Genomic DNA, 17,499 nt, shown 5'->3' on the forward strand with positions numbered 1-17,499 from the left:
GAAGTTAACAAAAATAAACAGTTTTTTTTTAAATTTAGTAGTTTGATTCTTAATGGGAGTAGAGATATAGGACAAAGCTTGAGGGGGTGTTTGGGTCTAGAGAGATCTCTTTAAATATGAAGGAGAGTTGAGTGTATTTGTAGGTAACAGGAAAGGAAAAATTAGATAAGGAGGGATTTAAGATAAGGAGAGAGGGAATAATTACAGGTTCAATTTTCTAGAGAATACAGGAAAGGATATGTTCAAGGGTTAGCATGTAGAGCAGCTGGCCTTGGCAAGAAAGGTCACTTCATCAGAGTGTAAAGGAAAAGAGAATGAGTGATGATGTGAAATGGAGATATGTGTGATGCTGTGTTTCATCAACTGTATTCAGTACGGGAGCAGGCAGAGTACTCACCTGCGTGGGATAGTGTGGGGGGCTTGAGGAGAGAAGGAAAGGTTTGGAACAATTGTTAGGAGTAATGGGATAGAGAATCAATTAGGAAGGGGCGAAAGGATTGTTTTGCTGCAGTGATACCGCAGTGCTCCCAATCAAGTTCGTAGTACGTAAATTTGTAGTGGGCCCAGTGAGTTCATTTACATGACTTCCTCCAACTCTGATTAGCAATGGAAGGGACCTTAGTTAGAACATTGAATTCCATCATCAAGATCAACCTTAGAACATTAGAGCAAAAAGAGAGATTCAGAACAAAGAATATTGGTTGGAAGGATCCTTAGAAGAGTAAACATAAGAACTGGAAGAGACTTTCTTATGTAGACTGTCAGAAATAGAAGCAACCTTACAAATGCCCTAGTCCAGCAGCTCTCAAAGTCTGGTCTCTGAGACCTCTCAGGGGGTCTATGAGCTCAAATCTGTTTTCACAATAATGCTAAGACCATTTGATTTCTACTATGGCTAATATTGATAGAAACAACACACATGAACCAAAGTTCTCTAGGGAGTCTTCAATAATATTTAAGAATTTAAAATGCTTTTGAGACCAAAAAGTTTGGAATGGCCCACCTAGTCTATCCCTTTCATTTCCAAAGAGCCCAACTTTTTGAAAAAGACCCAAAGAGGGGAAGTTATTTGTTCAAGGTTCCACAAGAAGTCAGTAGCAGAGCTGGGACTGGAACCCAGGGCTTCAGATTTTTAGGCCAGTGACCTTTTCCTTGTTCAAGGCCACCTCAACACTCTAATATTAAGGGATCCAAGTTAGAATGAGCAACATCAGTTTTCTCATTCAGGCAAGCCCTGTGGGTACATCAAAGACTTGACCTTTGCCCCTATTTTGTCTTGTATTATAGGGCCCTTATCAGCAATGGGACACTGGTAGCCCTGAGGATTCAGTTTCTGCAGCATTAAATGCTACCACCTGAATTAGTGGTTAAAGTAATACAAGAACCTTAGCCCATTTGGGGACCACGACACCTGAGCCCAGAAGGTGTGAGGGTGGGTGCCAATCTTTCCTTCTTCCTCTTTCCAGGTTTAATGAGAAAGCACAGTATTTTTCTTCTCTAGGTCAGGGACAGGTCATATCTTACCTTTTATTTCTGGCCAACTTTTTTTTTTTAAATAGGACCTGGAGTTTGAAACTCGATCAATATATCAGCAGCTGTTTTTATCCAGCGCCTGCTATTTCTTTTGCCCCCATGCTGGGCACCATGAGTATATAAGAATTGTAGACTGCTAGATCAAATTTGCAGTGGGACCATTTGGGAGAAGTAAGTCATTTACCCTCTCTGGGTCCCTGTTTCCTCATTTGCATTATGATGGCTTAGATTAGATCATTGTTAAGGTCCCTGCCGTAGACTCATTGAATGTTGAACGTTTAGAGTTTTTGTTTCAAGTCTCTCCCCACCTCTAGTCCATTTTCCACTTAGTTGTCAAATTAGTCTTCCTAAAGCCCGAGTCTTACCATTTCACACTCTGTGTCCCAAATAAGTAAACTCCCATGGCTCCCAATCACCTCTAGAATCAAGTATAAAACCTTCTGTGTGGCCTTTGAATAGGCCTTCATAATCTTGCCCCTTCCCACCTTTCCAGGTTTCTTATGCCTTCCACTCCTTCTCTCCACAATCCAGTGACAATGGCCTCTGCTGTTCTTCATACAAGACACTCCATCTTCTGACTCCAGACATTTTCCCTGGCTGATCCCCATGCCTGGAATCTTCTCTCTCCTCATTTTTGCCTCCTGACTTCCCTAGATTCCTTCCCATTCCAGCTAAAATCCCATCTCCAACAGGAAGCTTTGCTCAAACCCCCTTAGTGCTTGTGACTTTTCTCTCCAGTTAATACTGTATATAGTTTGGTTGTAAATAGTTGTCATCAAGTGGTTTCCCTCATTAGTCTTCGAGTTTCTTGAGGACAGAGACTGTCTTTTGCCTTTTTTGTATCCTCAGAGCTTAGCACATTGCCAAGCACATAGTAGGCTCTTAATAAATGCCTGTTGACTTGTTGACTAAGAGCCCCTTGCGATCTTGCTTGGGCTCATCTTTCCAGAGTGATTTCAGGTTGCCTTTCCTCCTGGACTTGACATTGTAGGAAAGGTGGCCTACTCACTGAGTCCTGTACAAGACAGCTCACCTCTGGCCTCCATGCCTTTTCCTTCAATGTCCTCATTGCCTGGAATACAATAAGAAGAATTTTTGAGTCAACAATCATTTATTAAGCACCTAATATATCCCAGGAACTGTATTAAGCCCTGAAAATTCCAAGAAAGGCAAAAGATAGTCCCTGTACTCAAGAAACTCACAGCCTAATGGTACAATGCAAATAACTATACATTCAAGTTATAGACAGGATAAATGTGCTCCATTTGGCTTGGGCGCCATGCCTCTGCCCCATCCCCACCCCCAATTACTTTGCATTTATTTTAGATATATTTTGGCTTATCTGTGTACTTATTATTTCTCCCGAGTAGACTGTAAGCCTGTCAAAGGCAGGAACTATTTACATTTTGGCTTTCTATTCATAAAATCTAGCACACTGCCCCATTGGGTTTTTTTTTTTGGCAAAAATACTGGAGTGGTTTGCCATTTCCTTCTCCAGATCATCTTACAGGTGAAGAAACTGAGGCAAACAGGGTCAAGTGACTTGCCCATGGTCACACAGCTAGTGACTGAAGCTGGATTTTAACTCAGGTCCTCCTGACTCCAAGCTTAGTGCTGTATCCACTGTACCACCTAGCTGCCACTTGACATATAGTAAATGTTTAATAAATGTTTATTGAATAAATTAATCTTAGTGCTAAAGAGAGCTCAGAACAAGAGCCAGAAGGAACCTCAGAATGTAGAATGCCAGGCCTAGAAGGGACCTTCCAGGTTGTTTGACCTTACCTTTTATAGGTGAAGACACTAAGGCCCAGAAATGCCCAAGGTCACACAGCTAATTGAGAAAGAGAATATGGAGTCACTGCCCTTAATAATAAGCTTGCAGCATCATTAGGAAGGCAGGACTCAGTCTTTTACAGGTGAAGACGCTAAGTCCCAGAGATGCCCAAGGTCGCAAAAGCCAATCGAGAAAGAGTAGATGGAGTTTCTGCCCTTAATAATAAGCTTGCAGTGTCATTGGGATGGTAAGACTCAACATGTATGAAGCACAACTATGTGTGATACCAAATACTAAATTCTGAGGGGACAATTGTAAATGCCATCTGAGTCCTCATGAAAGGGGAGCTCAATGAAGGCTCAAACAGGGAAGGCAGACTGACTAGAGGAGGTTGGCCTTGAAGGATGGGGAGGACTGGTGCTATACAAAGGAAGTTAAACCTACTGATGTTAGTGTTCTAATGATGTTGAATATGTAGTAAGGTAGAAAACCAGGTTAAATTCTTTCTGAGTGTATGAATAAGAATAAAAGATTTCAAATAACCTCATTTCCATGCAGCATTTTTGGGGGAAAACAAAATAGATGCCTTTGCTGATTTTAAGGCATGAAAAGCTACATAGCTCAAACAACATAGTACAATAGAATGAAGGCTGGATTTAGAGGAACTGAGTTGTCTACCTACTATCAATTTAATTATGGGTTAGTCATTTATTCTCTTTGTGCCTCAGTTGCTTCATCTGTAAAATAAGGAGGGCAGACTAGTTTATCTGCTAGGTCCTTTCCAGCTCTAAATCTATGGATGGACAGGGAATTTCAGTAAGAAAATAACAACTTCCGTCCCTCACTTTCTCTACCAGAAGCATCTGTGTTCTGTCTCTGATGGAGGATGGATGGAGTTGAGTGCTTCCCGTCTCAATTCTGCTTTGGCTCCTGAGGGACAAGATTCTAGAATTTCCCCCTTTCTCAAATGAATAAGAGAGATCCTTGTTAGGCTGTCCCTGTGGTCTTGAACACTCTGCTTACAACCTTAACAACTTTTAATAGGCTTTGCCTGCTTTTCTTGATCGCATTAAGAATGAAAGGCCATTCTCTTTCTTCTCCCAGCCATCCACTTTTCCAGAGGTCTTGGAGGATAAACTCCAGCTAGAGTGAGCCAGGATGGTTTAGATGCCATCTGGCTTGGAGGATGCTGGGGGCGGGGTGGGGAGCAGGGGTGGTAGGGAGGGTGGTGAATTGCAAGATCACTCAAGCTTCCTTAATAAGGAAGACTCACATTTTTATAGCCCTTTGAAGTTTACAAAGCACCCTCTTTGTAAGACCCCTATGAAACACAAAAGGGGGAACAGAGAGGGAACAAGCATTAAATGCCTTCTGTGTGCCAAGCACTGTGCTAAGTACTTTACAAATATTATCACATTTGATCCTCACAACAGCCCTGGGATATAGGTATTGTTTTAATCCCCATTTTACAGTTGAGGAAATTGAGGCAGACAGAAGTAAAGTGGTTTGCCTAGGGTCATACAGCTAGTAAGTGTATGAGGCTAGATTTGAACTCAAGTCTTTATGACTCTACATTCAGTGCTCTTATTCACTGCACCTCCTAGTTGCCTAGCTAGGAGAACAAAAATTATAATTTCTATTTAATAGATGAAGAAAACTGAAGCACAGAGAAGTCAGATGACTGGCCTGTAGGTGTCAGATCCAGAATGTCATTGATTCATTCAATAGTATTTACTAAGCACCTACTATATGTAAAGCACTCCGCTAGGTACTAAGTATCTAAAGATATCTTTGACATGGTCCTTGTTCCCAAGAAGCTTACAGTTGCATAATAAGAGCAGTAATAATAAATGACATTGACTCTTTTAATTTTGCAAAGTACTTAACATACATTATCTCAGTTCATCCTCATCATGACCCTTTTAACTAAGTACTACAGGTATCATTACCCTATTTTACTGATGAGGAAACTGAGGTTCTCAGAGCTCAAGTTCTCAAGAGTTCATGGCTACACAGCTAAAAAGCATCAGTGGCAGAATTCGAATCCAGATCTTCTTGTCTTAAAGTCCTATACGCTATATCCACTATAAGACACTGCCTCTGATAGAGAGGAAAGACTTATGTTCAGATAGTTATGATACAAGGGAGAATGAGACGTATATAGTGGCAAGGTCTATGCAAAGGGCTATGGGAAATTTTAGGAGGGAGGGATCATCTTTTTTATATATTCAATAAACATTTATTAAGTAACTACATTGTGTGAGGCACCGTGCTTAAGCATTGGGGTTGTTGTTTGTCCTTTGTTTTCAAAGAGGACCATGACATCAGGGAGGTGATGCCATGACATGTCAGTAAATTGGATTTAAGTGAGGAAGGGCTGTGCAAAGTCACCAGCCTCACTCTGTCCTCTGGAGCCATCTGGGTACAGTGGCAAGATATAGATCAGGATGACTAGAGATGGCCCCCAAGCACTGGGATACAAATAAGAAAAAGAAAGACAGCCCCTGCCTCTAAGGAGCTTACAGTCTAAGAGGGGAAGATAACACACAAAAGGAAGGTGAAAGGGGGAGGGGAGTTACCTTGGGGAGTGAGGATGTTTGGGGGCATGTTGTCAGTGGAATAGCATCCAAAGTGAGCAGCTAGTAGGAAGTGAAGAGTTGGCTGGCCTGAGAGTCCTTTTAATTTTTTTAAAATAAATTTATTTACTTTTAGTTTTCAACATTCACTTCCATTAGTTTTAAATTTCTCCACCTTCCTCCCTCCACAGGAGGGGTCATCTTTACCTGGGGCTTTCTGCGAAGGTTTCATGGAGGAGTTAGGACCTCAGCTGGGTCTCGATGGAAGGCAGGCAGATCAATAGATAGAAGGGAGAATCTGTTCCAGATATGAAAAATGGCGAAGACACATAGAGAGGATAAGGCAGATCAAGAACGTAGGGATAGGGATTCATCCAGCTGAGTTGGCGTGCTGGGTATGTGAAGGAAAATAATATGAAATATAACTAGGAAGGTAAGTTGGGCACCGATTGTGGAAGACTTTAAATGCCCAAATCATGAATTTACACTATTTGATGCTCAATGAGAAGTCTATGTCTCCATAGTATAATGGAAAGATTTCAGGATCTGGAACCAGAGAGTCTAGGTTTGAATCCTGGCTTTATTACTTACTCCTTAAGTACATCAACCTCTCTGGGGCCCAGTTTCCTAACCTAAAACCTGAAGGTATTGAACTTACTAGACAATTTTTTTAGCACTATATTTTATATAAAATTTTGATTTCCAAATTCTCTCCCTCCTTGCCTTCCCTTCCCTTCCCCCTTCCCCGCAAGACAGTAAACAATTTGATATAGGTTATATATGTACAATCATGTAAAATATATTTCCATAAAGTCATGTTGTGAAAAAACCAACAGAACAAAAGGAAAAAACCATGAAAAACCGAAGAAAGTGAAAATAGTATGTTTCAATATGTATTTAGATGCATGCCATCAGTTCTTTCTCTGGATGTAGATAGCATTTTCCATCAAGAGTCTTTTGGACTTGTCTTGGATCTTGTATTGTTGAGAATAGCTAAGTAATTCATAATCAATCATCGTATAATATTGTGTTATTGTATACAATATTCTCCTGGTTCTGCTCACTTCACTTTGTATCAGTTTGTACACCTCTTTCCAAGTTTTTTTGAAATCTTCCTGTTCATCATTTCTTATGGCACAATAGTATTCCATTACATTTGTATATGACAGCTTATTTAGCTATTCCCCAACTGATGGGCATCCCTCCAATTTTTAATTCTTTGTCATCACAGAAAGAGCTGCTATAAATATTTTGTACATGTGGGTCCTTTTCCCTTTTTTATGATCTCCTTGGGTTACAGAACTAGTAGTAGTATTGCTGGATCAAAGGGTATGCACAGTTTGGTTGCCCTTTGGGCATTAAACTAGACAATTTCCATGGTCCTTTCGAATTCTGGAGCGTATGTCTCCTGTCTTATTCTATTATTTGTCTTTGTGACCTGTCCCTGGGTGATTCTAAGTCTCCAGTTCCTCTGACTTTGCAGGAGTAGATGCAGCTTACTCAGAGGGGATCATGCCACTACGAGAATGTTCTTAGATCCATGGGGTCTTCAAGATGGGCAAAGCTTGCATTTTTTTTTACCTTGGAGCAGAGGCCCCCAAGAGTCTGAGGAATGAAGATTTGAAGACCACAGCTCCACATGCGGCTAGATCTCTGCCATGGTCACCAGTGAGGTCCCTCTCATCCTCCAGGATCATCAGGGAAGAGACACGAGATTCATTTTTGATACTGACTCCAATAAGGGAACCAGCTGAAGTAGTGAAACTTCAGTGGTGGACTGGTGAGGGTTCCTGAACAGGCTTAAAACATTCCAGGGACTGTGTCTCCTTGTCACTTACCTTCCCAAAGAAGCCATATATCTTGGCCAGGTGGCACAGTTAGAAGGCATCAGAAGCAGTACTTGAACTCAAGTCTCACTTGACTTCCTATCCAGCTTCCTTCCAACTTCACCCCTCTCATACTGCTTCTACAGATGGGGGCTGAGCAGTTTAGTCTGAGTAAACAGTGTGATGTGGCAGCCAAGGAGCAAACACTAACCTGGCTTCATTAAGAGTCCAGAACAGTGTCCAGAACAAGGAAGTTACTATGTCCACCAAATAAAAACTACCTGGGTCTGACCCTACTGAAAGTAGTGTGTCCAGTTCTGAACACTCTGTCTTAGGAATCTTAGGACAAAGAAAGATGCAACCAAGATGATGAGTGTCCCTGTCCAATGGTTGTGATACTTATCTGTATATAGGGCTTTGTAAAAGAATCCAATTTGTCTCAACAGCTTAGGCTGCAAAGTTGATAGAGTGCTGGGCCTGGAGTTAGGAAGATCTGAGTGCAAATTCAGCCTGTGATACTTTGTGTGTGACCTCAGGCAAGTCATTTAACCTCTATTTGCCTCAGTTTGCTTGGATGTAAAATTAGGATAATAATAGCACCTACCTTGAAGGGTTGTTGTAAAGATTAAATGAGATAATATTTGTAAAAAATATGTGGCACAGTTCTTGGGCACATACTAGGTGCTATGGAACTCCTTGCATCCCCTGGCTATGCTTCTGGGAAATGGTCTTGAAGTAGGCCATCCCATGGGCTTTTCAGAAAATAGTCAGATGTGAATATTCTGTTCCAGGAAGAATTTTTAAGAATGGGAAAGAGCTGGCAGCGAGCACTCATTAAGCTGTGATGAAACTTTTCCTGGGCTTGCCCCTTGCCCTGGCTTTTCCTGGCAGACTTATACATATACCTCCTCCCCCTCCCACATACTGTCAGTGTAGGGGCAGCAGCTCTAAATCAGGCTCCTAGGCTGGGAGCCAAACAACATGACCCTCCCTGATTTCTGGTCACTTGTGAATGATTTGTAAAGGCTGTGGCAGGGCTGTGGGCATCCAGGGCAGAAGTGCTGGTCATAACATCTGCTAATGAGTCTGGTTGGTCATGCTCTCTCTTGGCAACACTGGCTTGAACCAGACTGGATCCTTGGTTAGTTGGAAAAGTCCTTGGGGACTTATTTTACCTGCTACAGTATAGAATGATCCTATTGGGTTTGTTTTCTACATACTATGTTCTAAGCTCCCTCCCAGCTCTGACATTCTGTGTTCTAAGGACCCTCCCAGCTCTGACGTTCTGTGTTTTAAGGACTCTCCCAACTCTGACATTCTGTGTTCTTAGCACCCTCTCAGCTCTGACATTCTGTATTCTAAACATCCTCTCAGCTGAGAGTCAGTGCCCCTCCCCACTCTTGACATTCTATGTTCTAAGGACCCTCCCAGCTCTGACATTATGTTCTAAGCACTCTCCCAGTTGACAGTCTATGTTTTAAGGGCCTTCCCAGCTGACAGTCTGTGTCCTAAGGGCCCTCCTAGCTCTTACATGCTGGCAGTCCACTAGACTAGAATGTAGAAATGTCCCCAGTCTCTTATAGACAAGATATATTCTTAGAGCTCTACTTTCCACAAATGAATCCTCATCTGGAGCTGTCTTCAGACTCTCTTCGAGGCAGAATTTCTCTACTTCTGTCATCTGCCAGGACAGGGGTTTTTGGCCTCTACCCCTTATTAATCACTATCATCATCAAACACTTCTTTCCTATAGCAAGCTCACCTCCTATTTTTCTCTTTGGAGGATATTTTCCCTTCTTACTATTTAGAAACATAAGACCATATAGAATGTTAGAGCTGGAAGTAACCACAGAACATAGAGTCTAGATGGTCAGTGCTGGAAGGCACCTTAGAAATGATCTAGCTCAACCTCCTCTAAAGGGTGAGTCCCTTCTTCCTTGCCTCTGTTTCCCTTACTATGCAGTGGAGCCTCTGAATGTGCCCTCTGCCAGTGGGAAAGCTGGTACCAGGTCCTGATACCCTGCTCATAATCCTTCAGCTCAAACAAAGCTCTCACCACAGGCTTGGGAACATGCAGGAAGAGGAAAGGTTTAGGACAGGTTGATGTGGGGCAGGGGTGGATGAGAGGCAGTAGGATATGGGATTTGTTAGAGCTGGTTCAATCTTTGGACTTGTAGTTCAAGGAAAGCTGGGCTCATCTTACCATTTTCTCTTTTTCCAGGGAAGGGGCAACCTTGGGGGTATTGGAAAAACACCAAACTAGTCCTTGTGGCAGTCTGGCAATCATCTCTAAGCTCAAAAATTAACCACCTGACGTGGCATTTTCCCTTTTCCCCCCAGGTCTGCTTATTCTGCCCCTAAATACCTAGACTTTAATCTCTCTATAATTGTGTTTTTTAAATGACTGGAAGAGATTTAGGGTTCGGAAAATTGTAGACCTCCCTGGAAGAAATAGGGCATAGTGGAGAGTCAGGAGACCTGTGGTCAAAGTCTGGGGACCTTGTGCAAATGACTTCCCTTTTCAGTCCTCAGTTTTGCATTCTGTAAAATGGAGGAGTTAGATGAGACAACTTTTTTAAAAATTATTTATTTGTTTTTAGTTTTTGACATTTGCCTTTGTAAGACTTTGAGTTCTAAAATTTTCGCCCTTTCCTTCCCCCCCCTTCCCAAGACAGCATGCAATCTGATATAGGCTATACATGTACAATCATATTAAACATATTTCCACATTAGTCATGGTGTGATAGAAGAATCAGAACAAAAGGGAAAAACTATGGGAAACAACAAAAAACAAACAAACAAAAAAGAGAAAATAGTATGCTTCGATCTTCATTCAGACTCTGTAGTTCTTTCTCTGGATATGGATAGCATTTTCCATCATGAGTCTTTTGGAATTGTCTTAGATTATTGCAACGCTGAGAAGAGCTATATCCACCAAAGTTGGTCATCGAACAATGTTGCTGTTACTGTGTACAATGTTCTCCTGGTTCTGCTTACTTCACTCAGCATCAGTTCATGTGAATCTTGCCAGGTTTTTCTGAAATCCACCTGATAGATAAGACATCTTCTAAAGTCCCTTCAAACTTTGACATTCTGAGTTCTAACATCCCTCTTGGCTCTGGTGTTCTTCATTCTATGGTCCCTTCCAACTTGGACATTCTAGGTGCTAAGGTACCCTCTGTGTCTACTGTTCCTTCTTCTATGCTTTAAAGTTCCTTTCATGTCCAACATTCTAAGCTCTTTGTTCAAAAGTTCTTTCTAGCTCTGATAATCTCTGTTCTGTGTTCCAAAACTCTTCCAACTCTGATTTTCCATGATTCTAAGTGAGAACAGCTTTCTTTTTAAAAATTATCTTTTTATTGCAAATGTAGCAATATCAATAAACATAGATGTCAATGCTACAAAGAAGAAAAAATATTCTATATGAAACCGTGAACTTGTTACATAGTTTGTTTTTAAGTGTACATTAAATTTAAGGGAATAACAAAATTACCTTTTGTGTCCCCTTCTGGAATTCGTTTTGTTTTCCTTTCTCCTTTCTGCTTCCCTCACTCACTTCCCTTCCTTCCTTTCGTCCTCTCCTCTTCCTCCCTTCTCCCTTTCCTTCTCCTCTTCTTCTTCCCTCCCTCCCTCTTTTCCTCCCTCCCTCTCTTCCTTCTTTCCTTGCTTCCTTCTTTCTCTCTCCCTTCACATTTCTAACACTACTCACTAATTCATTCCTCACCAACAGAAACCTTCCCTTGTAACATATAAGTTTAAAATAAGTGTAGCTAAGCAAAACCACATGGGCCATGCCATGTCTGTAAATGTAGGTTTTATTTGGCACCTCTAGTCCATCATCTCTTTGTTAAGACATGGGAAGCTTGATTCTTTATCAGTCAGAACAACTTTCTAAACCACAACAGAACAAGCCTAGGGAAAATGAGTCAGTTCTCTGGGCCTCATCAAACTTTGTTTTCTTGAAACCTAACCTCTGGAAAGAAAATGGTAAAAACAAAACAAAACAAAAAACCTCCTGATTTGAAGATCACTTGAAAAGTGACTAAGTGACCAGTAGAGTTAAAATGAAAAGTGGAAACCTTCATTCTCACCACAGTCTAGACTACCACATAGGCTGCTGCCTGGGCTTCTCAGCACTTAGAAGTCCACCCTTGGATTCTCTTTTAGAATGTACCACTTGGGAAGGAGGCAGAGATTCCTAACTCTAATGATGAGCACTTTGAGCTTTGGATAGGTGAAGGAGCAGTAGCTAGTATTAGAGTACTAGAGTACTAGGGTCATCCAGTGAGTCAGCACAGAGCAAAGAATGGATAAGAAATTTAACAGAAGAATTTTAACAACCTTCACTTGTTCAGAGAGATTTCTTCTCAGTGAAGAGGCTAGATGATCCTGTCACTGAAAACCAGTGCCAGCCTCTGCCCAGGAGGGGCCTGGGAAAGTCTGAGGGACAGGAGGAGCTGACCAGGGTACAGCTCTTGTTAATTCCAGATTAGTTGCCTTGGACAGATTTCTGGCCTAAACCTTAAAACCCTCTGTGAGTCTGGATTCCCTTCTCCATGGGAAGCCCTGAGAGGGCTAGGAAGCTATGTGGGGGTCACTATGGCTGCACTCCAATTCCTAACCTGCTCATGTAGAAAATCTCTCCAGACTCACTCACTACAATAGCCTGAGTGTGAGCAAAAGGATCATCGGCACCAGCCACAGGGGCTAAGGATGTTGTGATGCTGTGGAAAGAGCCCTCGACTAGGAGTCAAGCAGCCTTGGTTCAAGTCTTGACTGTTCCTAACTGGTTGTGTGCTCTTGGGCATATCACCTCCTATCTATGGTCCTCAGTTTCCTCCTCTTTAAATTAAGGGGGTCAACTTTCTCATTATTAGGGTAGTTAGAAGCAGCATATATAGACAGAGGGCACGAGTGTGAGTTGAATATGAACGGATGATATCCAAAAATAAAATTAAGGGGTGAGAGAGGAATGTACCGGGAGAAAGAGAAAGGGAGAGGTAGAATGGGGTAAATTATCTCACATAAAAGAGGCAAGAAAAAGCTTTCACAGTGGAGGGGAAGAGGGAGGAGGTGAGGGGGAGTGAGTGAACCTTACTCAAGGTTTGGCTCAAAGAGGGAATAACGTACACACTCAGTTGGGTATAGAAATCTATCTTACGTTACAGGAAAGTAGGAGGGGAAGGGGATAAGAGGAGGGAGAGGAGTGATAGAAGGGAGGAGAGATTGGGGAAGGGGGTAGTGAGAAGCAAAACGCTTTTGAGGAGGGACAGGGTGAAAAGAGAGAGAGAATAGAATAAATGGGGGAAATAGAATGGAGGGAATTACAGTTAACAATAGTAACTGTGAAAAAAATTTGAAGCAAGTTACTCTGATAAAGGCCTCATTTCTCAAACATATAGAGAACTGAGTCAAATTTATAAAAATAAAAGCCATTCCCCAGTTGATAAATGATCAAAAGATATAGTCAGTTTTCAAATGAAGTAATCAAAGCTATCTATAGCCATATGAAAAATTCTCTAACTCACTATTGATTGGAGAAATGCAAATTAAAACAATTCTGAGGTGCTATCTCATACCTATTAGATTGGCTAATAGGACAGAAAAGGTAAATGACAAATTTTGGAGAGATGGTGGGAAAAATGACTTTAATGCACTGTTAGTGGAGTTGTGAATTGATCTAACCATTCTGTAGAGCAATTTGGAACTATGCCCAAAGGGCTATAAAACCATGCATAACCTTTGACCCAGCAATACCACTACATACCCTTTGATCTAGCAATACCACTACTAGGTCGGTATGCTAAAAGAAATAAAAAACAAAAAGGAAAAGGACCTATATATGCAAAAATATTTATAGCAGCTCTTTTCTGGGGGTAAAGAATTAGAAGTTGAGGGGATGCCCATCATTTGAGGAATGGCTGAACAAATTGTGGTATGTAATTATGATGGAATACTATTGTAATATAAGAAATGATGAGCAAGATGCTCTCAGAAAAAACCTGGAAAGACTTACATGAGCAGATGCCAAGTGAAATGTACTGTATACAGAGTAACAGCAATATTGTAAGATGATCAACCGTGAATGACTTAGCTATGCTTAGCCATACAATGACCCAAGACAAGTCTGAAGGACTTATGATGAAAAATGCTATCCATATCCAGAGAAAAGCTGTTGGTGTCTGAATACAGATTGAAGCATGCTTTTAAACTTCACATTTCTTGAGTTTTTTCTTGTATATGTTTCTTTCACAACATGACTATTATGAATATGTTTTGCATGACTACACATGTATATATGGAATATTTGGAATTGCTTTCCTTCTCAATGGGGGTGGGTGGGGAAAGAGGGAAGAGAGAGAATTTTGAACTTGAAGTTTTAAAAAACAAATGTTAAAAATTGTTTTTACACATAACTGGGGAAAAATAAAATAATAAATAGAAGCTTAAAAAAATAAGAGGTCAAACTGTATGACTTCTAAGGTCCTTTCCAGCTATAACATTCTTTGTTCTAACTCTCAACTAACTTTTTACGTTTTGAGATCCCCCTTAATTCCAAATTTTTATCTTTTAAAATCTCTTCCAGATCCAACATTCTCTATTCTAAAGTCCCTTCCAGTTTCAACATCCTATGTTCTATAGCTCCTTCAAGTTCCAACCTATATTCTAAGGTTCCTTATAGCTCCAACATTCTATGTTCTAAGATCTTTCATGTTCTAAGGTACTTCATAGCAACAACATTCCAAGATTCCTCCCAAATCTAACTGTTTATGTTCTAAGGTCTCTTCCTTCTCCAACATTCTATGTTCTATAGTTCCTTCAAGTTCTATGCCCTAAGATCCTTCATGTTCTAAGGTCCCTTATAGCTCCAACATTCTATGTTCTAAGGTTCCTTCAAATTCCAGCATTCTGTGTTCTAAGATCCCTCTCAATTCTAAGTGTCTATGGTTTTTTTTGGGGGGGGGACAGGGCAATTGGGGTTAAGTGACTTGCCCAAGGTCACACATCTAGTAAGTGTGTCAAGTGTCTGAGGCCAGATTTGAACTCAGGTCCTCCTGACTCCAGGGCCGGTGCTCTACTCACTGCACCACCTAGCTGCCCCCAGTGTCTATGTTTTAAAGTCCCTTTCAGCTCCAACATTCTGTGTTCTAAGGGACTTTCCCAATCTGACAAGAATTCTGTATTTTAAGGAAGTTTCCATCTCTAAATAGTCCATGTCTTCTGATCCACAACACCCTTTTCATCTGTTCTTTTCCTCTAGGAAGGAAAATGCCTCTTTGTCATCCTGCTGATGGCGCTCTACTGGTGTACAGAGGCCCTGCCTTTGTCGGTGACTGCTCTGCTCCCCATCATCCTCTTCCCCTTCATGGGCATCTTGCCCTCCAGCAAAGTCTGCCCCCAGTATTTCCTGGACACCAACTTTCTCTTCCTCAGTGGGCTAATCATGGCCTCTGCCATTGAGGAGTGGAACCTGCACCGGAGAATTGCCCTAAAGGTGCTGATGTTCGTTGGGGTCCAGCCAGCCAGGTAATAGGCCTTCCCCTCCTAGATACAAAACCTAGCTCATGGCCCTTCTGGGCAACACTGCCTGATGGAAGGAGCTCTAGCCTGGGAGTCTGCAGGACTGGGCTGTCATCCTGAGACCAAAAAGTTTGAGGAATGCTGCTTTAGAAAATATAACAATGACAACAAGTAACATTCACATGGAACTTTTAAGGTTTATGAAGCATTTTACATATATCATCTTATTTGATTCTTACATGAAAACTATGGATTAGATGCCATCGTTATCCTTTTCAAGTTGAGTGACTTGCCCAGGTCACAAATCCAGTATAGCTGGGTCCCGATTAGTGGGATTAGTACGTAAATGAATACTGTGAAGTGGGCACCGGTACTCAATTCACACTATTTGAAGGTATAGTTATGCAAAATATGGCCATCGGTTCCAGCTCAATGGAAATATGCAGTGCAACTTTGACTACGGTGACCACTTCAGGGGGTTGGCTATTCATACTTTTGGGGGACCTCACTTTTCTCAGGCTGTAGGTCCAATGCTCTATCTGTACTGTATCATACTATATTGCTGTCAGAGCTGGACTCAACCAGCCCATCAAGCAGCAAGTATTTAAGTACCTACTATGTTCCAGGCACTGTGCTAAGCACAAGGGTTACACAGAAAAATAGAGAGAAATAATCCTTTCTCTCAAGAAGCTTACATTGTAATGGGGGAGACAACAAGTACATGTATGTGTGTAGGTTTATTTATAGCATAAATGATATATATTTATAGTATATAATATTATATATGTTATCATAACAATTATTATAATAGTATATTATATAATTATAGTATTATGATATTATATATAGTATAATACATAGTATATATTTGTAGCCTAAATAGTATATATTTATAGTATATAATATATGCTATTATAACACAATTATTTTAATAGGATGTTATATAATTATAATATTGTGATATTTATTAATACATAGTTTGTATTTATGGCTGAAATAGTACATATTTATTGTATATAATGTTATACATAATATTATTATAATAAATAATTATGACATTATATAATTATGATGATGTCATACATAATATATAGCATATATTTATAGCATAAATAGTATATAAATAATAATAGTATATGTGTATATATAGCGTATAGTATATGGTTATTTGTAGCATAAAGTGAACAAATACAACTATATGCAAGGTAATTTGGGAAGGAAACCACCAGCAGTTGTGGGGATCAGGATTGACTTCCTGCAGTTGGGGTGCTTGAGCTATCTATTATAAGGAGAAAGGGACCCTATATTGCAGAAGTAACACAACCATAGAGATAATCCCACACAACCCTCTCAGTTTACATAGAAGGAAAGTGACTTGCCCAAAGTCATACAACTCAAATATATTTCCTGAATCATAATAACCACATGCAGAAACAGCCTGAAATAATATATTAATAATAGCTTGCATTTATATAGAACTTTAAGGTTTGAAAAGCACGGTATATAAATATTATAACATTTTATCCTCATAACAATTCTGGAAGGTAGGTGCTATAATTACCCTCATTTTATGGATGGGGAAACTGAGGCAGGCGGAGACTAAGTGACTTGTCTAAGGTCACACAGCTAATGAGTAAGGCTGGATTTGAATTCAGGTCCAGAGCTCTATTCACAGTGTCACCTAGCTCTCTCTGATAATAATAAATATAAAAATAATATATTGATTGTAGAATATGAATGCTAGCCCTGTTATAATTCCTATCTAAGGTAAAACTCTGGGCTAAATAGACTATGGCACTGACTCAGGGGACTTTTTTAGGCTCTTGGACATTAGTGATATCATTAGGGTTTACAGTACATATGAATTTTGCAAAAGAAGCAAGTCCTTTCCCCTCTCTAGGCCTTAGCATCACCATCTGTAAAAGGGTGATCTCCAAGGTCTTTCCAACTCTGACATTTTACGATTCTAGTCTCTAATTATTATTAATTCAACAAACATTTATTAAACACCTGTTGTATGTGGAGCACTGTTTTGTGATGGGAATAAAGAGATGAGTTAGATACAATCTGGATTCTTAACAAAATTAACAGTCAAGCAGAGATGCTCTAATGAATATGATGAATGCACGAGGAGTACAGAGTGCTTTGAGATAAGATGAGAGAGATCATTTCTAGCTGTGGGGATAAAGGAAGCCTTCATGAAAAATAGTGCCTGATGGGTTAGTAAGCTTTAGGATTCTCCATTTATTGCTGAGTAGAGACAACA

At 40.5% G+C, this 17,499-nt stretch overlaps 1 protein-coding gene across 1 annotated transcript in view; it reads left to right on the forward strand.

Moving 5' to 3' along the window:
- SLC13A3 (solute carrier family 13 member 3) overlaps positions 1-17,499 on the forward strand; it is a 79,213-nt gene that overhangs the window by 17,691 nt on the left and 44,023 nt on the right. Inside the window, exon 2 of the mRNA XM_036750874.1 lies at positions 14,974-15,239. Coding sequence (XP_036606769.1) covers positions 14,974-15,239 — 266 coding nt within the window. The remainder of the gene's footprint in view (positions 1-14,973; positions 15,240-17,499) is intronic.

The sequence above is a fragment of the Trichosurus vulpecula genome, chromosome 3 (genome assembly GCF_011100635.1).
Source record: "Trichosurus vulpecula isolate mTriVul1 chromosome 3, mTriVul1.pri, whole genome shotgun sequence".
NCBI classification, from domain to species: Eukaryota; Metazoa; Chordata; class Mammalia; order Diprotodontia; family Phalangeridae; genus Trichosurus; species Trichosurus vulpecula.